The sequence below is a fragment of the Lonchura striata genome, chromosome 10, assembly GCF_046129695.1.
Source record: "Lonchura striata isolate bLonStr1 chromosome 10, bLonStr1.mat, whole genome shotgun sequence".
Classification (NCBI taxonomy): Eukaryota; Metazoa; Chordata; class Aves; order Passeriformes; family Estrildidae; genus Lonchura; species Lonchura striata.
Genome location: NC_134612.1, coordinates 18154625 through 18176862, shown reverse-complemented (window position 1 = coordinate 18176862; position 22238 = coordinate 18154625). Strand labels below are relative to the sequence as shown.

Here is a 22238-nt window from a genome sequence, read left to right as displayed (position 1 = left end):
GAGGGTTGTCAAGATGAAACAAGAAGTTTTGGATGAGGCTAACCAAAAGCTACAGCTGGTGCTGTAGCACCACTATGGGCAGGCCAGGACTGGGGCAGCTGTGCCAGCCCAGGCTCAGCCCAGTTGTCTACGGGGCCTGGGCTGAGCCCCAGTGGTTCTGCTGGCTGTGAGCTGAGGCAGGACAGCTCCACTGGAGTGATGTGCATCAGGCCAACCACATGGGAGCTGCTCTCAGTCCACCTGGTTGTTGAGGCCACACAAAGGTGGCTTCAGCTGAGGTCTGGACACAGCAGAATCCTTGGGAAGGGCTGCCCTTGGTTTCAGTGGCCACTGGAGCACATTGGCACAACCTGAGTCCCTCCTGGCACATACGAGGCTCTCCTGATGCTCCCTCCTGCAGCTCTCTCGATAATTCATGTGGGAATTACTCATCTTCAGAGGTCAGCAGCCAGCCAGCACACCTCAGGACAGCTTCATCCACTTGCCTCCACCAGTCTCCAGGACCAGTGTGATCAGCAGCTCAAGCAGGATTCGGATCCCTCATGACATGTGGTGTCTGCAGGTGAGGGTGGTGCTGGTAGTTCTGCTCTGTAAGTCACAATTGTATGTGTGACCTGTGACACAGCTCTGGGTGAAGACCCCAGCACCGTTCTGTGCCTGAAGGCACATGATGGCTGCACGCTCTCCACCTTCTGTCCTGTGGCGTCAGCCCCACAGAGCCCAGCTCTGGCCCCCAGGCACAGCTGGGATCATCTCCTGAACATCTGAGGCAGGTGGGACTCTCCAGCTCCCAGTGGGCAGACCCTGGCACATGGCCAGCTCCTCAGGAAGACCATCTCCAAGATCTTCACAGGCACTTTCAGCTGCCACAACTCCTGTAAGCCATCTCCTGCTGGGGGGACCTGCTGCTCCTGGTCCCTGTCCCAAGACATTACCCAGGTGAGCGGTCCCTCGAGCATCTTGGACTCACTCCCACCAAAACACCACCGTGTTTCCCCTACATCCTTCCAGGACCCTGCAGGTGGGAGCCTTTTCCAGAGGAACCACCTTCCACACGACAGCAGACCTCCACGCTGGGATGACCCCGACTGCTGGCACAGCCCGGGAGCTGAAGGGCCTTTATAGCTCCTGGCAGGGTGTGGCTGCCCCTGATTGGCTGGGACAGACGGAGGCAGCAGCTTCTGATTGGCTCAACACAATCCCCCTCGTGCTGTGATTGGTGGGCTGCTGCTGCAGGGGCTGAGGCAGCAGTACAGACAAGTGGCAGCACGTGGTTGGCTGTGGTGTCGTGCAGGTGGCAGCACATGATTGGTCAGACCAGAGTGTTGCTTGGTTGTGATTGGTGGAGGCAGCAAGAGCCAGGTGGCAGCAGGGGATTGGCTGGCTGGCTGCGCCGCCACGTGAGGATTGGCCGGGATCCCTCCCTGCGAGGATCCATGGGCAGAGCTGAGCCCCGGCCCTGGCAGCGCCCCGGGGCGGGCAGGGGCACCCACAGCCGCTGCCCCAAGGCACGGGGCGCGGAGATGGGTGCAGGAACTGGGGTTCGCCCTCTCCATCGCCACGGGGCTCGCGGCAGCCAGGTGTAGACCAGGAGCTGGAGGGCTCCTGGGGGTCACTGAGCTGCCCACACAGCCCTGGCTGCTCCGTGCCCTGCCCAGTATTAGTGTGCCCACCTGGGAGGCTGGGGCAGCCTCCTCTTTTACCCCACACCAAAATGGACCCTACGACCCCCAGACCGGCGGACAAGTCCTCTCTGCAATGGGGACAGTAAGGGCACTGCTCCCCCAACGCCCTCACACCAGCTTTGTGTGTGCAGGGTCCCCACACTTCAGGGACACCTGGAGTCAGCCACCTTGTCTACACAGCTGCAGAAGCTTGTTTGAATAATTTGCCTTGCAAATCTACAAGTACCAGCTTGAGTCTTGCGCCGTGAGCACCCATCCCATCGTGATGCAGGAGCCACACATGGGGCACCGGTGGTGAGGACACAAGGATGTGGATGTCCCAGCACTGCACAACAAAGCCGCACCCAGCAGCACGGTGACAGCAAACAGAACTGTTTGCCACTCCCATGTCCCGTCCCATGGGAGGACTGGATAACCAAACCTAGTGCTGCCTCCAGCCCTGCCACAAGCTCCCCTCACCCAGGCAAGGCTGCACAGGGCCTGTGCATGGAGGCAGTAAATCTGATAAGCTATCAGCCAGCTCTATTCAGTGGATAATTAAGGTGTAAGTGCAGAATAAATGACCTGGTTGCTCCTGGGGATCAGGAGAGGTCGTGACCCTTACAGCCAGTGCATTAAATGGACATTGGTTCCTCTTAAAAAAAAAAAAAAAAAAAAAAATCATGTCCCAGCATCTGAACACTGACTGCTGGGATTGCAGCGTGAGAGGAGGAAACGAGACCATCTGGTGAGGCTTTGGCACAGCCTGGATCAGTAGGGAAAGGGGACTCCCTGGAGCCAGGGCGAGGGTTTGGGAACACAGATACAAAGCAGGTTCTTGCAAACGAACTCCACACACCTGGCAGAGCAGGCTGAGCTTTTCCAAGCTCCAACGCCCTGGAGGAAGGAGGAAAAAATGAGTTGGAAGGTTAGGAGCAAAGCAGCAGAGGCTAAGGCTACATTACAGCCATTTTGGTTGAGCATACAGACAAACCTGAGCCTGTCTCCCCCAGCCCCACTGCCAAATCTTGAACTTGACACCCCAGAAATTGCTGAGTGACCAGTGCAGGCTGGAGCATCCCCCAGGACCAATTCTGGTTGAATCCAATCCCCGCTGACACTGACTCCTGCCCCACTGCCAGCAACACTCGAACAAGCCCCAAGGGAGGGAAGGCTTTTACACAGCCTGAGCCAACCCTACCCCACAACCAGGGGTCAATCACCTGCAGCAGATACTGCAAGGAAGGATTTTGAAGATGGGTTTCTCATCCCCATTACACAAACCAAACAATCCACAACAAATTTGGCTGCAGACAGAATTGCTGAGCAAACCATACCCCCAACACACTTGCTGTCCATGTTTCCCAGTCTAACCCATCCCTACCTCTTGCCAAGGGCAGCCAGAGCATGCAGGATCATGCAGAGGCCATGCTGGGGACACTGGTGCAGCTCTCCACAGGAATACAGACATGGAGAGACAGTGCCTCCCCAACCACCACAGCAGCAGGGGGACAGCACAGCCCCCAGACCCTTCCCCATCAACACCCTGCACCCCCCTCTCTCTCTCTTCCCAGCCCAAGTCCAAAGCAAAGAAAGAAAGGAGATAAAGAAGGGAAGAAAGAAATAAAAAATTAAAACAAATGAAAACTAAAACAAAAAGCAGCAGTTGGGAGGCAGCCTTGTTAGGACAACTCAGCAAAATAAAATTCCTGTTTATTGTTGGACAACATTGTTTCACACATACATCAAACAGGCCAAAAAAAAAAAAATAAAAATAAACAGCAACTTCATAGACAGAAAAAAAAAAAGAAAACCTTTTTATCTTTGGCCTTGCCACCTCATACAAACCACGATCTATGGTACAGCTAAAGTACATACACAAAAAAAGTTACTGGAATGCTCAGAATAAGATTGTAATTTTTTTTTTTTGCATTTTTGTCTTTTTTAATTTTTTTTTTTACAAGGTTTTGTTTTATTCTCCTTTGAGATAATGGTTTGGGCCTGGTCACACCACAAGTAAAGTCAGAGATAGGTAACAAGAGAGATATACACTTCAAAGCCCCCCTTTTGGTCAATCCGAGATCACTTAAAAATGGCGGACCTCCTAACAATATGTACAAAAATATAAAATGTAAATAAAAAATACAAACAAATTCTCCTTTAAAGTACTTTTAAGAAAGAAAGCAGGGCCTTGAAGTTTTGGTGCTTGGGGGGAGAGGGTTGGTGGGGGAAGGGGGGTTTTCTCTCCCCGCTAACGGGCGAATCATTTCCATGTTCGTTGAGTGGCAGCGCCGCGCCGGGGGGCGGGGACGGGGTTCACTCTACTTGGTGAGGATGACCACGGCGGAGGGGGGAGGAAGGGGCTGTGTGAGGGAAAGGGGGCTGCAACGGGAGTCCCAAGGGTGAAGAGGACGCGCTGGCCATTTTTGTTGGTTTGTTTTCCTCCTTATTTAAAAAAAAAAAAAAAAAAAAAAAATTTGCTGCCTAATCATCTTCATCGGTTTTCTGCTTCTTGGGATCGACGTCATCATCCTAGGGGGAAAGCAAAGCCATCAGGAGAGGGGATGGGGAGTGGGGCTGCTGGGGGCAGGCAGGAGTCACCCCAAGGCAGGGGAGTTTGGGGTCCCTCCCCGCCTCACAGACAAGGTCTGAGCACCACAGGTGTTCCCCTCCGTCAGGCAAAATCCTGTCTTCTCAGGGAGCCCCTGAGTGCCTCCACCCAGGCCTGCCATGAGCATTCCAGGTCTCCCCAGCCCAGGGCCAGGGCTCTGCTGGGCAGGAGCAGACACTCCTCTAACCAGGCCAGTGTATAAAGAGAACTGGGCTGTGTCCCTGGAGCACACAGGCAGAGCATTCCAGCCCCAGAGTTAAGCCCAGCCCTTCTGGCCCCACTGACACCCTCTCCCCTCCCAAGCCCTCTGGGGACATGTGTGGCTCTGAGGGGCTGCTTACTCTTCCTACCTCATCATCCTCAGCTGCCCGTTTGCCTGTGGCTCCCTCAGCTTCGTCATCGTCATCACCATCCTCTTCCTCACCTGCATGGAATACAAAGGGAGGAAATGTGAGACCCTCAGGGAGAGTTCCAGTTCCACACACCTCCCCTCTGGGTTTAATCCTGCCTCACCCCCACCCTGTGATACCATGTCCCCCATCTCCCCAGGTGGCAGACTCTGCTCAGGACAAGAGGTGACAGAGGACACTGTGGCTTTTCTGGCATCCCTGAAATTACCTGACCCACCAAAGGGAAAATAAGGATTGGCAGCCTCAAGTCTGATTCACACTGCATTTGTAACACAGACAGTGAGATAGCAAAACCACCACCTACCACAAGTGCCGAAATCATGGCAAAAATGGAGGGGAAAAAAAGAGAGGAATAAACTCTTTCTAGTGGCTGCTCTGCCTAACCACTCCAGATTACTTCTGCTTCCCTTCGCAGCTATTAGTCCATCTTTAATGAGTTAAGAGAGCCAGAACGCATTAGTTCTGAGTCAGAACACTTTCTAATTATCAGAACAGCAAACAAATGCTTCCAACTTATCTTACAGCCAGCCAGGAGGATGAGCAGCGAGCTCTGGGCTTTCTTTGACCCACTTTGAGCTCAAATAGGCCAGTGGATCAGAACGACTGAGTCAGTGGATCAGAACGACCTTTGGCCAGTTTTGGGGGCTCAGGGGCAAGCCCAGAGGCAGAACAGCTTCTCAGCTGTCCAAGTCTCTTGTGTAACAGGAGACCCTACTAAAACTTAGAGAGTTAAGGCCAGTAAGCTGGCTTTAAACCACTGCCATGAGCCACACGTACGGGCAGCCTGGAGGGCTGGGGGGATTAAGGTCAGCCCATCCTCCCTTCCCCTCTCCTCTCCTGACGTGTGCCCAGCTGCGGTGTGGTCCATGCAGTGGGAAGGGCCAAGATTATCTCCCAGCGATGGATCAACACCCCGGCAGCCATCACATGCACTGGGCTGGCCGGCAGGTCAGGTGACAGTGCCAAGCTGATTGGGAGCATTTTTAGTTCTTTGAGCTGCTTTAAGCAAAGCAAATAATGAGATGGGATGGAGAGATGCGAGAGGAAAATATACCCTCAAGCTCTCCTCTGCTGTCAAGCCCCAGGAGTTTGGCTGCAAGTCTTGGCTAAAAAAGCTGATGCAAGCTGGACTTGCTGCCTTTTAAATCTCTCTCCTGCAGTGCTCAGGTGCAGCTCCCAGGCAGGGATCGCCCAAGGGCAGCAAGCAGGGCCAGAGCCCGTGCCAGCAGTCAGAGCCTGTGCTGGATCCCCGCAAGGCAGCGGCGTCTCCAGGCACCGTGTGCCAAATCGTGCCTGTGTTCGCTGAGCTGGGAAGAGCAGGGCTGGCACTGCGGGACCAAAGCTCTCCGGGTTTGTCACAGCAGTATCCAAGCAACACTTCCACCCCACACACGCGCCTGCAGCATACACATCCTCTCTGCTCCTGCTCGAGAGCAGCGGGGAGAGCCAAGTATGCCCAATCTCATCCACCCTAAAGTAAGGCTGGGGGTAAACGGGCTCAGGACAGCACACAGCAGTTCTGCATCTGTCCTCAGGGGTTAAAACCACAAGTTAAAGAAGGTCACCATTCCCAGCTGTTCCTAGTGAACCAATTTCTACTGAAGGGAATAGCAGGCTGCTGAGAGAGGGCTACCCCAAAGGAGGCGGCTTTCCCGGCTCACACTTTCAGAATAAGCACTGGTTTAATGGTCATTACATTTTCAGCCCTGTCCCTGTCTCCCAAAACTAGCCAGCAGGTTAGTAGGTCAGCATGTAAACCAAAAATTCACAGAGGATTAACCTAGTAACAGATAATCAGGGCCCTGAGTTCATCTCAGCCTAACAAGAAAGAAAGGTTTTCTCCTAGCCTTAACAAGTGATAAACAATGTTACTCATCCAAGCAGATCTTGAGGGAAAAAATAGTAACGGGGAGGATGAGAAGTGATCCAGCAAGCCACTGCTGCCAAAACCTGTATCTGGGCTGGGCCAGGTCAGAAAGCAGCAGAGGGCAGGGAGACACTGGACACTGCAGCCATAGAAGGTTCAAAGAAAGCCTATCTACTTCCAGTTGGAAGATCAGGTAAGAGCCACAGGTTCCTCTGCTGTTACCACACAGCATCCGGCCTGGGAAAGAGGGCTGCATGAGCCTCTCATCATGCTGCTCTGTGAACAAGCATGGTGACACATCCTCTGTGCCTTGGCCAAGGCATGCCCACCCAGGACTGTCCCTGTCTGAGTGGCCAGTGCTGGTGTCTGCAGCAGCAGCTGTGCTCGCAGGAGTCAAGGGCAGATTTTACTACTCGCACGGAAGGGCTAATGCGCTTATTCAGCGCCGCGGTAAGGTGCCGTCTGGCCAGAGGGAGGGAGGAAGGAATCTGCCCTCAACCTGCTGGAAGGGATTCAAGGCTGACTTCACTCCCAGCAGCAGTGGCTCAGGCAAGCAGGGAAGGAGCGAGCCTGGCTGGCGGGAGCTCCCTGCCCACAGCCGCGAGGGGGAGACGCTGCTCTCTGCTCGCCTCCGCTTCCCGGGAGCCCGCTGTCCAGAGCGGGACACGGCTGTGGGATAGGGGTGGGGGGAACAAACAAAGTTACCATCACCCTCTTCCTCCTCATCCTCTTCTTCACCACCTTCCTCCTCCTCTTCGTCTACTTCGTTGTCAGCCTCCTGCTCTCCGTTTTCCTCGTTCTCCTTGGCAAGACAAAACATCACTTAAAAAAATGCACTGGGAAAGGGAGAAGGTGGAAGAGACATTCAGCACAAGTATGTGTTCTCACCTTTCCTGCTGAAAGCAAAGCACCAGCCCACCAGAGCCCTGGGCACACACCCTGCTTTCCGCCTGAGTCTATTAAACCCAGACAGCCCAGGCACGAAGCATCAAGCCCACAGTAACTTGGGGCTGCAGCTCTGAGACAAAGCCTGTAATGGCTCTCATGACACATGGAAATGCGGCACAGTGATTTTCCCCCAGCATGTTAAAAGAGGAAACCAACCAGTTTACTTGTACATGATGTATTTCCCAGCTCAAGTGGTTGTAACACTGTAAATCCTAGTGGGTTTTAAAATTTGTTTCCTCTTTATCCTTGCCCAGGGATGAGCTGATACTGGACAGGCTCACACAGCTATCAGGGAGGGAATCCAAGCCCAGCTCTTCTCTTCTGCACACACATGAACGGCCCACAGGCTGGGAGTGTCTGTGTAACGTGAAGCACCAAAGGCTGAAGGGCTTCACAGGGCTCAGGGCTACCATTTAGAGGGATCCCCTCTTTGTGCTACGGACAAACTTGTAGCAAAAGCAAGAGGAGAACAAAAAGCCAGACTGCCTCTCCCAGCAGATAGCAGCCATACTCACAGCATTGCCGTTGGCTGGTGCATCTCTGCCATTTTCTGTTTCTTCAACAACTTCCTTCTTCTCTTTTAGATCCTGGAAGGAGCAGAAAAGCAGAGAAGTCACCCCGATTCCAGGTGTCTGGGTCAGAGAAGCTGCAGATCAGGTGTGAAAAACACAGTCTGAGAGCGAGAGCAGGCGCTGGTTTCTCTTCGTACAGATTTGTTCTGTGATTTGGTCGCCACGTTCTGGCTCCTCCTTGGGAACGGGAAAACATGGGGGCGAATCTCAATCCAAGTCAGCCTTGCCAGAACAGCCCTCTAAAAAAGAGACTGCTCTGTTTCACCTCTGAGCTCCCAAACAGACAGAGCTGGCTGCCTGCATATATGCTCAACAGCAGCAGAGCTGGCTGATTGCCCATCTTAGCACAGTCCGTGCACGCTCCTGCAATGCCATGGGGAGCCAGCAGCCCTGTCCAAAGGATGGGCTCTGTCCTGGGGCTGCAGGCATCCACGGCTGCTCAGTACCTTCACAGCACGAACAACTCCCAGGGACTCATTAGCAGAGGCTGTGGTCTCTGCCCTGCCTAGCGAAAATGATACGGCAAATATTACATGCCTGGTCTTTCTCACAGCAGCAGAGAGGAGGCTCCAGCATCCAGCTCACAGCTTAAAGTGTAACAGGATGGGGTGGGGGAAGAAGTCTATTTTTACACTGCTCCAAGAGCCATGCCTGGCTAGTTTGGTTCAAGCCTCCACTGCAAGCAGAGTGGGAACTTGTGTGTTTTTGCTATTGATCACTGTCAAAATGTCATGCCAAGTCGCTCAGCAAACAGGCTGAAGGATCCAACTTTATGTTCCCGCATTAAGAACACTTGGATTTAACACTGGCATCTCTGCTTGCATCCTCCTTCCCTTCTGTTCTTCCATCAACTGGAGTGAGATCCTTCAGCACAGTGAGCATTTCCCCAGCCAAGGAAAGCAGGGAGGCCCTTCCCCAGGGCCAGCAGCACAGCCACAGCCGGCTTCAGCAGCGACCATGAGGTATTTAAAAGTTGCTGGAAGCTCCTGCTCCACTGTGGTGGCTTCCCCCCGCTCCTGCCCGCCCTTTGCAGCTGCCGGTGCCGCCCACGGCAAGCGGGCACTTTCACTGCCGGGAGGGGAGCCACTACCTCGTGGGAACACGGCAGGGAAGAGCACAGCCCAGCCCTGCTGGTGTGATCACCGCTTCCTTCTGGGAGGGCTTCTACTGCCCTGCAGATTACACAGAGGAGGCAGCAGAGGCATTTTAGACGACCAGGTTTCTTAAACAGACAGATGCTGCTTCCAGAGGCACCCACAGCTGCCAAGTACACTGAGGAAAGACTTTCACTGAAGCAAAGCAAAGCTTTGAGGGGGGACAACACCTGTTGATCGAACCTCACCTTTACTCCAGGAGTCTGGAGTAAAGCAAACACACAAGCTCCCTCCTTTCACTGCTCACACATGAATCCCAGGCCACCTCCTCCACACTGCGACCACAGTTTTACACTGTCAGTGGCTTCCACTGCTCTGCTCCCTAGAGACTGATTACAACCATTTGGCCTCTTTTGCATCACGGGGCAATAGCTGCTGCATCGCACCAGGCACATGGGCACGAGGGCAACAAAGCAGTTCCCACATAAAAACACAGAGCATGTCAAGCAGTCAGAATTTCCACCTCCCAATATGCCCAACACTTCTTTTTAAAACAAGTTGTTCACACACTGCAAGTAATTCTTCCAGTGAAGTAACAGCTCATTTTTGGGCATTTTAGCTGGACAGATCTCCAGTCCTGACCTTTCCAGCATTATTGAAAACGCTCAGTTTAACCACCATCACGATGCCAGGTCATGGAGTTTGTGGTAGCAACAGGGTTGCAGAGAGCATCAGATTCCCCCTTTTCCTTTCCCAGTCCAACACAAACAGATATGCGCAGTGGCGTCCAGACCAAGGGCCGGTGCAGCAGCATTGCTATTCTGGCGCAAAGACTGGGACACAGCCTCTAATTATAGGTGTGTCAGGGCTGTTTGTCTATGGAATGAATAGCAGCGGCGTAGAGCCGCATACCACTGGCTCGGAAAGCTCTACCTTTCCCCTGGCCCTGCTCTCGGCTCGCTTCCCCCGGTGAGAAGCGGGGAAATCGGGACCCGGGCACGGCGGAGGCACGGCCGCAGCCCGCGCCTCCCGCCGCCAGGGGGCTCCCCCGCGCCGCCACGCGCGCGGCCGCCATTCAAACCGCGCGCCACTCTCCCCGTCCCGCTGATTGGCCGGCGGCCAGCGCGGCGCCCCGCGGGCTGCTGGGAGCTGTAGTCCCGGCGGGGGCGGTGCGGCGGACTCCGGCTCCCAGGCCCGCACGTGGTGGGCGCCCCGCGGCACCGGCCGGGGGCGGCGCCCGGGCGGGGCGGGAACCCCCTTCCCCCCCCATCCCCGCCTCCCGGGAGCGTTCCGGACGGCGAGGCGGGACGACAGCGAGCGGCCTCGGTGCCTCCGCGCTTCTGAGGTGTGGGGGGGTCACCTTGCCGCCGTGCGCGCCTCCGCCCGCCCTGCAGCGCGGACCCTTGTTCGCTCCCAGGAGGGCGAGCCAGAGACGAGGCCCCTTCCCGCACGCGGTTAAAAAGGGCAGGGGAAGGTTAACGGCAAACTTGGCCCCGTTCCCCCGGGGAAGGATGGGGGATATCGAGCCGCCTCGCCGCTTCCCGGCAGCGAGAGAGCCGGAGGCGACGGGGACCAAGCCGCGGCCCCGGAACGGAGGCAGGGCAGGCGGGATAGGGGCATGGCTGCGGGAGCGGGAAACAGAAGTGAAATCGAAATCTGCCAGAAACGGCGTTTTGTTGCTTGTTTTTTATAAACCCTCCTCCCGGTCGGATTTTTTTTTCCCTCCCTCCAGCCGCGCTTCCCCCGGGAGCGGCGCGACCCGGGGCCAGTCGGGGCGCAGGGTAAGGAGGCCGCCGGGCACGTCCCCCGCGGCCTTCCCACGCACTGGCCCGGGTCGGGTCCCCTCTCAACTTTTCCGGCCGTGGCCCCGGGCTCAACGGGGCGCACCGCGGCCGCTCGGGGAGCGCAGTCCCCCCGGGGTCGCTCCGCCGCGACTCGCAGACAAAGGCGTGCGCCGGGAGCCGCAGCGGGGACTCCCGGGAGAGTCTCTCCCGGCTGGTACCGGCGCTCCCCATCACCTACAGCATCGACTCGCAAAGTTATCCCGGCTGCGAGGAGCTCGGGCCAGGGCCGGCGCCCTCAGCCCCACCGCCCCGGCACACCGGGGCATCCTCCTGCGGGGGTGCCCCCACCGGGGTAACTCCAAAAATAACAAAAGCCCCGCCGGAATAGCACCGGATCACCCCCTACTACTCTTCACCTCCGAAATAGTAACTCCCAATATGGGGCAGTACCTAAACCGCAAATGCCCCCCCCCTCCCCCGCCCCGTCCTTCCGGGGGGTAACGCCGAAAAAACAACTGTCCCCCCCACACTCCAGGGATAACACCGCCACAGCAGACGCCCCTCCCGCATGAACCGGGCGCAACTCCGAAATAGCAACCACCCGCCCACCCCGCTTTTCGGCAGCAACTCCACAACAGACACTGCGCCCCCCCCTCCCCCCACAACCGTGCGTGTTCCGGAGCGCTTCCCCCCACATCCCCCCGCAGCGTCGGGGCCGAGCGGAACACAAGTTTGACGGGGCTGTCAAGCTCCCGCACCGCGGATTGAATGAGCGAGCGCTGCCGGGTGCCGAGGCACTGCCGTGCGTGTACCCCCCCGGCTCCCCGAGCCCCTCCGCAGCGGGATGGCCAGCTACTGTCCCAAGGAAAGGCAGGAGGGAGCGGGACGCGGAGCTGCGGGGCTCGGCAGCACCGGGAGAGGCGGCGAGCACGTTTCCCGCACATTGTAGACAAAGGAACGGCGCTGGCAGCCCCGCACGGCGAGCGCGGCGGCACCGGCTCCGCACCACGCCGCGCCGCCAACTTCAACGCGAAGGACGGAGGGGGAAGGGGGAGAAACGAGGAGGCGGGACAGGCAGGGGGAGAAAAAAACATTCCGATGAAAAAACACAAAAGGAAAAAAAAAAAAAAAAAAAAAGCCAGAAATCGCTCGGAAAAAAATATTAAAAGAGATGGGGAAAAAAGGCGTGGAGCAGGGCGCGGGGCGGCGGGTCGCTCACCTTGGCGGAGATTTCAGCGCTGGTGTCCACGGCCGCGTCGGACATGGCGGGGGCGTGCGGGGCTGTGTCGCGCGGGGCTGCGGCGGCGCGGGCGGGCGGGCAGAACAATGCCAAGATGGCTTTGCGCGAGCCAGTGGGAACTCACGCGGCGCCGCCGGGCCTCTTATAGAGCCGGGGGGCGGCGCGCGCGCTGCCCCGCGCCGCGCCCCATTGGCCGCGCGCGCCGCGGCCGCCGGGCGCCCATTGGCCGCGGTGCAAACAATGGGGCACGGCCGCTTAAAGGAGCCGGCGAGCGCCGCCACTGCGGCGATGAGTTGGGCCCGGTCTCAGCGTGGCGGGCGCAGAGGGGCGCAGAGCCACGCCCCCCTCCCCGCGCTACCTCCGCCCCCGCCGCCTCCGCCCCGCCCCTCCCGCCGAGTTAGGCGGCGGGCGGGAGTGAGGGGGGAGCTCCCGCCGCGCCTGCGGAGGGGCGGAGGGGAAATAATAAGAGTTAAAAATAAGAATAATAACAGTAATGCGGGAGAACCGGCGCTGCCCTCCCCCAGCCGCGCTCCCACGAGGCCGCCGGTGGTCCCGGGGCAGCCCCAGCCCTTCGGTACCCCGCTAACCCCCTCGTTCCCTGTGTTTTCGGCGCCCCGCGGAAACTTTGGCCACAACAACCGCGGCTGCCCCTAGGGGAAGCGGGGAGGGGCGGCCCGCCCAGGGTGCCGCGCAGAAATGCGGGATTCCCACCAGTTTGCTTATTTTACAGTAAAAAAAAAAGTCCCCAAGCTGCTTTTACTCCCCCCCCCCCCAACCTTCTGCGAGTTCAGGGTTTGAAGCGCAGCGGGAGCTTCCCTATGCTCCCCATCCGCCGCTCCCCGTTATATGCGGCCGTGCCCCTCGCCCGCGGGCACCGCGGCCGCATCTGTCCCCCCTCACACCGCGGGGTAACGGGGCACCGACGCGGCGAGTGAGGGGACTCAGCCACACTCAAGATGGCGCCGAGAGCCCTTCGTGGGGCGACCACACGGTGTTACGGTCCCCTGGGAGCCCCTCCGCTGCCCACAACGGCCCCAGGGGTGAGACAGAGCCGCGCGTGAATAGTCCCCGGTGCGGAAAGCGCGAATCAAGGGGTGAAGGAGTGGGAAAAACGCCCCTCCAGACGGAGCACAGCGGGGCTGCCACACTCAACATGGCCGCCGGACCGAGGCAGAAGCTGTCCTCGGAGGGCGGGATATAGGCCTCGAGCGGTGCGGATTGGTCAGCAGCGGCAGGCGAACGCTGGACTGACGCTTTGCGGCTTCTTCTTGGCTGAGCCGCCTGTCTGTCTAGGGCCAAGTGGGTTTGAAAACCCGGAGGCGGCTCGGGGCGGAGTTGTGGAGCGGAGTCGAGGCCGGTCGGCCGGGGGCCCGGGGTGGGGACTACCGCGGGCGGTGGGCGCTGATCCCGGCTACGAGGAGCCGCGCTGACCCGGGGCTGTTCCCTTCACGGCTGCAGGAGAGCTGTGGAGAAGCCATGGTAGTCCCCACACCGCCTGGCACCAGGCGTCGCGGCACGAGGCGTCATGGCGCCGGCATCCCTTGCCCCATCCCCACACGCCCGGCGGCTGGACACAGAGACAGGGCTCCGTTTCCAGGACAAAATGTCCCTCCCACTCAGCGCAGTAGCACAGCAAACAGGCTGGTCTGTGCCTGGGCGCACCATGCAGCGCTTTTCTCCTCAGCCTCTGCGTCCTGCCCCTCGTGGGAGCAGCACTGAGGAGATGGCGGCGCGGGGACGGGGTCAGGGCCGGGGGGGCGGCGGCAGCGGGAAGCACCGGCACGGCCGAGACCTCACGGCGGCCGCTGGCCCTTGGAGTGCCCTCGTACCACGGCCAGCCACCCCCTGCCCTGCCCGTCCCCCGGCCCCGGGGACTGCGACCCCACCAGCAACTCTCACTTTGGATCACAGTCGACACAGCAGTGCCCTGCTCGCGAAGGTGGCGCACTGCTGGCATTTTGTCAAGAGGGACCTTTTGGGACGATGGATTTTTGGATTTCTCACGTCGGGACCTTTTGGGGATGATGGATTTCTCACGTCGGATGTCCCGCTCTGACCTGGCGGCAGGACTGGGCGGGAGCAGGGCGAGAGCTCCTCCATGTACTCAGGGGAAGGACAGGGCTGTGGAAACCGGGATTTCTGGTTGCTGCTGGCTACGCCTCTCGCTTGGAGTGTTCGAGACAAGGGCAGCTGCTATTCCCGGAGACAAGACTCAGTGGGTTTGGGGCAGGTTGCTCGCAGTGCTGGAGGCAGGAGCGCCCTCTGCCACAGCCCAGCCAGGAGCTGGCAGCCGGCGAGTCTCGAAATGTGTCCGAAAGAGGAAAGAAAAAAAAAAACACCCAAGCCCAGACCCCTCAAAAAAAAAAAAAATTCACTTCTGCTATAACTTGTCTTTCATGCGTGCCTTCTGCTCAAACTAGGGATGTTCCTTCGGGCTCGGGGTTCCCACGTTTCAGGAAGAGTTAAAAAAAGAAAATGAGATGTGGGATATTTCAGGAAGAAAATTCGGAATTTAGGAATCCTCAAGGGATGGTCACACCAGGATCTCACAGAGGACAGGGGGCGGGGGGGGGGGGGGGGGGGGGGTTGGTGGTGGGAGGGTTGGAGATAAAAAAAAAAACCAAGCCTGCAGTGGAAGCAAAACTGCCTTAAACCACTCCGCGTCGGAAATCCATGTATAGCCCTTGCTGCCGTCCCTCTGTGCAGCGGGATAACCGGCTGGCGAGTGCCTGTGAGAGTAAGGCAGGGAGAAGCAGGCTCAGCTCGGCGCTTTATGCCTCAGCAGTCCAAAAAGAAACAACAGGAACTGTTGCCTGTAAAAGGCAGCTGCTTCTTTACCTCTTCTCCACCCCTCCGGACTGCCCGGGCTGGGGAGCGGCTCCTCAGGAGCAGAGAGAGAAGGAGGAGGGTGGACTGGGACTTTGCAAAAGTGCCCGAGACCGGGGACAGAAGTTTCCAGGGCTAAGCTCTCTGCCCGGGACCTCCCTTCGTCTGCGGCAGGCGATTGCTTTGGCAAAGGAGCGGAGGTGCCGGAGGAGGAGGTAGGACTTTTCCCTCCTCACCGGCCGTTTCCCTAGCTCAGCAAGTAGCAGCCTCTCTAATCCCCAGCGAAGATCATGCTGCTCGGGCGATTATTTCATCGCGGCAAGCTGCTCCTCGGAGGAAATTCTCATTACGCTCTTCGGAGAGGCAAGGGAGGGGCGACTGTCACTCAGCTGCTCTGGAAAAAACAGAGGGATGAGCCTGCAGCATCCCCGGGCTCCGGCGCACGAGACGTGGTAGTGTTTCTAGGTCAGGCTGGTGATGCGGGACGTGAAGCCGGCAGAGATGACATCCTGGCTGTGTCACCTTCTGTTCCTCCATGGGCAAGGGTTGCACACAGGGGCCAGGTTTTCTCTGGAGCATGGGGGGTGGAGGGTGATGGGGAGGTGGGAAGGAGCTTCATGTGCGCTCACAGGAGGGAGGGGAAGTGTTTAGAGAACTGGAATCAGCTCACGGTTCCACAAAGTGTCTTTGAGAGACCCTGGGGCCAAGGCTGAGACCTGGCTGCAGGAGCCAGAGACTGCGTTCGAGAGCACTGGCTGCCCCAGTGCAGGGAAGGGCTGATGAGGCTGCCCTCCTCCCTGTGTCCTGGGCTGCTGCTCCTCTGTCCATCCCCACGAACCACGTAAACAGGCAGGAGCAGGGCCCTGTGGCACACTTTAATTAAGGGATGGAGACACTGACTTCGCCTTTCCCCAGAGGATTGCAAAAGGCCCAGGCGGGCCCCACACTGCAGCTCACGGCCATCCCTGCTCCAACACGCGCTCTGCCCCCCACGTTACAACACAGGGCTCTGACTCACCAGCTGTTCCCAGCCCGCTGCTTCCAAGCCTGTAGACATCGCAGGGATCCCTCAGATGGATGGAGGGAGTCTGTCTCCTCTGCACTCCACTGGATAGAGCTGGATGTAGTAGGCAGGACATAACACAGTTCTTGGGCCTCTGCATAGAGCCTCCAGAGTGAGGACAGCGTTCTGGAGGAGTTATCCCCTGTGACTGGAGGGAGTGGGAAAGGGAGTGTGACCTCTCCAGATCCTCTGACCCCAGTAGGCAATGACACTATGGTCGCTTGATGCTCACTGGCTTCTCTGTGGCTCTGGGAAGCCCTGTCCTATCTGGCTGAGATGTGGGGCCAAGGCAGTCCCTTTGCTGCACATGGGTGCTGTCAGGAGCCAGGACCATGTGGAGGAGGGCAATATATCTCAGCATTGCTGCTGATCCTGCTCCGGCTACAGGCAGAGTGGGGACCTGATGGGGGGACCAGGGAAGCCTCCAGTTTGTGATGCTGGCTGATCCAGGAAGCCCACAACATCAGGAGTTGATCCAGCATCTCCTGCTGGCTGCCAAGAGCCAGCACTGCCAATGCCATGACCCACATGTGTGTACTCACAGAGTACTCTCATCTCTGTCTTTCCTTGCCTGTGTGTTGGAACAATCTCAGCTCATCCCTGAGAGACGGGCAGAGCCCCATGGCAAGGTTTAAGGCAAGAAAGCTGATTATTGCCTTTCTCTGAAGGGAAAGGTGAGGAGGCCATTGGGGCAACATGCTCCTGGGTCTAGGGGAAGAGACCTGTGTTCTAGGGTGTGGGCTCTGTGAAGGTGGAAAACGCTTGTTTCTCTGTCATTAACGTTTTCTGGTTTTCCCCAGGTTGGAAGGCTGGTGGTGACTATGAGCTCTGGATCAGACCCAGAGCAAGGGCCCATGGCATGGAGTTTACACCCACATCCTGCCCCAGGCCCGGGCCTTTGGCCAGACACAAGGTTTCACTCCTCAGGGCTTCCGTCCCACTGCTCAAATGATGCATGGAAGAGATTTAAAACGAGAGAGGAAGGTGGGAGGGAGGAGGCAAGTCAAGATTCTCTTCCCTCCCTCCCTCTTCTCAGCACTTTGCAAACACGGTATCTTTGCAATGTCTGCTGGAAGAGGGACAACACCTCTTGCACGTGCCCAAGGCTGGATGTGTGTTCGGGCAGGGATCGCCCCATGGTGTAGCCAGCCCCAGGCACGTGACCCTGATTGTGCCCTACTCTCTCTCCCCCTTCCTCATGCCGTCCTCAGCAGGACACCACCCAGAGCCACCCCACAGGAGTCCCCACCCAACCAGGGCCACCTCTCTGCCTCAAGCTGGCCCTGAAGTGTCAATGGCTACCATCCTGCAGGGACAACTGTGGAGAGCCACCACTACTTCGTCTCATCCCTCCTTGGTGTGTTAGCACACCTGGGAGAAGACGAACACAAAACGCGCACGCACACACTCACAAAACCAACCCCAAATCTGGATCAGTATCAGAGAGAATTAATTACTGGCTCATGCATATGCAGATGAGAAACTCAGCTGAACCTGGCGGCGCCTTGGGCGGCCCTGCAAAGGAGAATTCCTCTGGAGAGATATAAATCACCGCTCCCTTCTATTGCTTTCCCCATGGAGCGCTACCTCCTGGGGAAGAACTGAACCTTGATTTCCTTTTTTCCCCTCCTTCTCCTTCATTTTCAATCTGCGCGGGGCCCCTGTAATTACAATGGGCTGCTTTAGGGCTTGAGTTATTTATTGGGTAACAGGGACACACCTACCCGGCTCCAGCCGCCTGCCTGCCCGCGTGTCGCAGCTTGTCCTGCCTGCCCAGCAGCGCCTGCCGTGCTGTTCTGTGCTGTGCCATGCTGAGCCGTGCCGTGCCATGCTACTTGAGCTTGAGACAGCACGGGCAGCAGCAGCAAACAGGGACCACCAGCCTTACGTGATCCACTAAAGGCACATTGGTGGTGTAGCCCCTGCAAGCAGGGACGAGAGTCACACTCTTGCTTATTGCAAAACACAGTCTTGCACGCACGTTTGGGGTGCCACCGGAGCTCACACCACTTGCGAAATCCTTGGCCCTATTTTATAGGTGGGTAAAATGAGGCATGGAGCAGGGAGGTGCTTTCCTCAGGGTCATCCCCAGGGTCAGAAGAAGAACCCATCCCTCCAACAAATGGGTGGCTGGGAAAGAAGGTGCCAGCCCAAGTGCTCAGCTCAAGACTTCAGCTGGTGAGACCTATCCCCTGTACCTCTGCTTCACTTCCTGGTGGGAATCCTCTGCCCAGCCCCAGCTCTGCATCTTCCTGCCCAACCCCTTTGCCCCCACAAGCAGGCCTGCACGCTCAGAGGAGACAAGCACTCGGGGCTGGAGACCACATGGCTGGAGGGAATTAAATAATTGATGGACCAGAAGTCTCAAGCAGATACTGAATCTCCAGGGGCAGCATTCGAGAGGCAAAGCAGAGCCCCGGACAAGACCCTTCTCTCTGATATCATGCCAGCATATCTCATTCCTGCCTGGGGCTCCTGGTGGGCTGAAGATGTGGGGTGCTGGTGACAGGAGTGCTCCTCCACTCACCTCTCAGCTTGCCCCCCGTGCTGCTGGAGCTCTGGAGGGACTGGCCACCTTCCAGCCCAGCAGGGAGGAGCCAGGGGAAGGAGGCTGCTGCTTCCAGGCTAAAACCCTCCTGCTTGGGGTGGTTCTCATTGAACAACACCTTTGGAAAGAGTGGACTGAGCAGGGAAGAGGAAAGAAGTCTGCCAAATCAAGGTGGGTGCTTGGCTCTTCCCTGTACAAGAAGGTGGGGCCATCAGATAGCAGCAATCTCCACTCCAGGGAAAGGGAGATCTGCCCTGCCATGGCTGAGCTGTGGCCTCCTTGCTGTGGGAGCATGGAAAATGGCTTAAAAAATTACAGGCAAAAAGCAACTGGGTAAATTCAGCAGAGAAATTGGAAAAAGTTAAATCCAGTGGTCCCACTCCCTGTTCTGGAGGTCCCTCAGTGGCAAAGCCTCAGTGTCTGGGAGAGGGTCACTGCCTAATAGTCCCCCTGCTGCTTCCTGACCTCAGCATCATGGCAGAGGTGCTGGTGACCCACTGCTGGCCCAACCACGATGGACATCGGTGGGTCACAAGGTGAAAGGACTCCCCATGCAATAGCCATGGATCACAGGCATCAGCCTTGCAGGCTTGCAGTGGCAAAAAGAACAGGTTTTCCCACCCAAAGCACTGATCAAGAGCTGCAATGGGATTTGCCAGGCTGCAGCATGAAGCATCTCTCTGCATTAGACGTATTTGTCGATATTTTATCCACCAATAAAAGCAGTGCATGATCAAATTTAATATTTAATTTAATATACGCTAACCAGGAGCCGGTTGGCATTGCACCCAATGGAAAATATTTGCTGCCCTCTCTCTCATTTTTTAGTGGATTTTTCATGAAAAGTGGTTGATTTTTTTTTTTTTTTGCTTGTAATTTATTCTTTTTTTTTTCCTTTAGATAATAACAATATGATCTGAAAATGACAATTTTCATTTACCAACTCAGGATTTTAATGAACTGTTTGAATAACCATTCGGACAACTATTGGAAAAAAAAAAAAGGGGAGAGAAGAATGCATTTGAAATCCTCAAAATAGCTTCCCCCTCCACCAACTTCAGTAATTTACAGAAAAGCAGTTCCTTAATTTTTTTCCCTCAGCATACTAGATGAAACATTTGAGAGTGTTTGAAGCTGGCAAGAACTGCATTTCTAGCTACTGATGTCATGAAAATATAAATTGGCAGATTTTTCACGCTGGGTCAATGTGTAGCGATAAGCACAGTGCCATACCTTTAGGAGCAGTATGTGTTGGTAAACAGATGGGGAGCAGCCCGTAATGTCCATAGTCAATAATACACAGCCAACGTGCAGTGCCATGGTGGCTGTCGGAGCAATAAATTGACGATCTTCCTGGTAGAGCCTGGGCTATCCTGGGCTGTCACTGTTGAGCCTCTTGTGGGGAAAATACACAGTGTGGAGAATCACAATGAATAATTTAGAGAACGTCCTTGTTCAACGTTCTTCAACTGCCCATTGACTCATTTCTGCTGCTCCCATTTCAAGCAACTTGGAGGAATCCTTCCTATTTTCCATGCCAAATATAGCAGTTTTTCCAGAAATGCTCAAACACACAAGCCAGGAAGTTTCCCTTCTCTGGGTGAGTCACTGGAAGTTCAGGCTGCATTTTCATGATTGCTTCAAGCCGATCGAAATCTGTGCTGCTGCCAAAGGAGCCGTCCAGCTCTGCCGGTGTGCGGCCTCCCTCACTGCTTGTGCAACAAAAGGAAATTGGGGAATGGACTCTGCCTTTTTTCCTTTTCCTTTTTTTTTTTTTTTTTTTTTTAATTTTCAACCAGTTTGATTGGCCGACTTGTCTCATGGCTGTGCAGGCTTTAGGGGAGCTTGTCTGGTGTAGGAGATATAAGAATGCTCCTTACACCACTGGCTGAAAGCAAAGGGGATTTGGGGAAAAATGCCAACTCCATGGGGTCAAAGTGTCAGTCAGCTCAGCTGCAGAGCTTATGGGGTCTGTGCTCACTCTCCTAGCCCCAGGATGGGAACACAGGGAAGATCCCTGCCAAGAGATTTTCTTGGGTGGCATTTCTGAGATTCTAGACAAGGATTGGGGACATCACAACCAATCTTGTTAAGGATGGTCAGGAATCCTACTTCAGTAGAGACACCTGTGATAGGTGGGATTTTGGAGAGAAGAGATATTTTAGCAGGATCATTCTCTTCCTACTTCTTTCCTTTACACCTTTCCGCATCCCTTAGCATTTATTTTAGCTACTGTCCATATTGGTTTCCAAAGAAAAAAAGCCTTTCTCCCATTTTTGCTGCTCATTCCTTTCTAACTGTTGCAAACCCATGGGACCACTTTTAAACAAATTTGGTGGTGGTATGGGGGGGAGATTCTAGATCTTCTTGAAATGTCCTGGAAACAAGTGGCTCAGCAGATGGGGGACACTCACTAGCACCCACTCCAAGAGACCTGCCACTGCAGATGCACTGTCTTCTACTAGTCACCAGAGAATCCATACCAAACACCATGTCTGAAGCATGGCTTTGAAACTGCAATGTCCCCATGCTCCCCAAGGGTGCACCTCAGCTTTTCCCAGCTTCACTGGGTACCCTCCTTCTCTTTCCTTAGTGGGTGTGGGACAAGCATTGCTCTTGTAACACTGTGCCCTGGGATTTTGGGGCTGCAAGCCTTTTCAGGGGGCTCCCATGAGGGTAAAAAAGCCTCGTCTGTGTTTCCAGTGCTCTTGGGAGCTGCAGCTTTTGTGGCTGGGGGATCCCCATGGCTCTGTGGCTGCTTTTAAGGAAGAGTAACTGAGGCCAGGAAGTGTCTTGCCAGGTGGTGTGGGCTTGCTACAAAGGAACTCACATCTCTGGTGGGATATTTTTGGAGATCAGCAAAGCAGAACAGGTTGAAAATGCCTACTCTAGAAACCAGCATTATTTTTTTCCTCCCTCACAATGTTTGGTCTGTTGTTTTTCAGAGATGGTGCTCACCTCTTTGCAGAGAAGCCTTGCTAACAGGCAATTCCTCTTCCTGCTTTGGAAGGGCATCTCTGCTTGCCTCTGGTCTCTCCCTCCCTCCTCTGATGGAGCCTCATGGCCAGAGTTTGCTCTCACTGGCCCTGATCCAGGCAGGCACTTACACAGGTCACTGCTCCAACTCGAAAGCCAGTGGATCACTCCAAGACTGCCCTGGGGACTAACAGGCTTTCCTGCTCTATCTCCTGAAGAAGATGGGGAAGGAAGGGAGTGTCCAAGCTAGGCCAGAGCTGGCTCTGGTGCATGTCCCTGGGTAAGCTGTTGAAGTGCTGGGGTAGTTACTGCCAGCCCTATGTGGCACTGCTGTCCCCAGGCACTGGCACTGCAGGGTAGCAAAGCCACCAGAGTGGGACATGGCAGCTCCTGGACAGTCCAGGCTGGGAGGGTGCCCACAGATAGCAGCAAAGACAACTGGGCAGCACCAGTGTTGGATGTCACAGCTCCATCATGGACTGCTGGCTGCTACTGAGGAAATTATTGCTTCTAATGGTTTTGCTTCCTATCTCCTGTATTTCCCATCTGCCAGGGAAGACTGAAGCCAGGATTACTTGCTATGAAAGCCTCCAGGCAGGACCCACCTCCAGCAGATGCCACCATCCCTGCCTGCC

The 22238-nt window shown here is 56.1% G+C and overlaps 1 protein-coding gene across 4 annotated transcripts; it reads right to left on the bottom strand.

Moving 5' to 3' along the window:
• Window positions 1-3343: 3343 nt before the first annotated feature.
• PTMA (prothymosin alpha) lies at window positions 3344-12333 on the bottom strand. 4 transcript variants are annotated; one of them, XM_021544318.3, is made up of 5 exons: window positions 12170-12333; window positions 8016-8087; window positions 7258-7354; window positions 4626-4699; window positions 3344-4196 (listed from the first exon to the last, which is right to left on the bottom strand). In XM_021544318.3, the coding sequence occupies exons 1-5, from the start codon at window positions 12212-12214 to the stop codon at window positions 4149-4151; spliced, it is 336 nt and encodes a 111-aa protein (XP_021399993.1). In that variant the 5' UTR covers window positions 12215-12333; the 3' UTR covers window positions 3344-4148. The 4 variants fall into 4 exon arrangements, with proteins under 4 accessions (XP_021399993.1, XP_021400000.1, XP_021400010.1 ...); XM_021544325.2 differs by having other exon boundaries at window positions 7258-7351; window positions 12170-12328; XM_021544335.2 differs by having other exon boundaries at window positions 7264-7354; window positions 12170-12325.
• Window positions 12334-22238: the final 9905 nt, after the last annotated feature.

What these genes read in the sequence shown, in the direction of transcription:
- PTMA (XM_021544318.3), bottom strand. Translation starts at nt 12,214, where the DNA reads ATGTCCGACGCGGCCGTGGACACCAGCGCTGAAATCTCCGCCAAG. An exon ending in CACCAGCCAACGGCAATGCT is followed by an intron (nt 7,355 to 8,015) that starts GTGAGTATGGCT and finishes TGTCTTGCCAAG; the next exon opens with GAGAACGAGGAAAACGGAGA. An exon ending in TGAGGAGGAAGAGGGTGATG is followed by an intron (nt 4,700 to 7,257) that starts GTAACTTTGTTT and finishes TATTCCATGCAG; the next exon opens with GTGAGGAAGAGGATGGTGAT.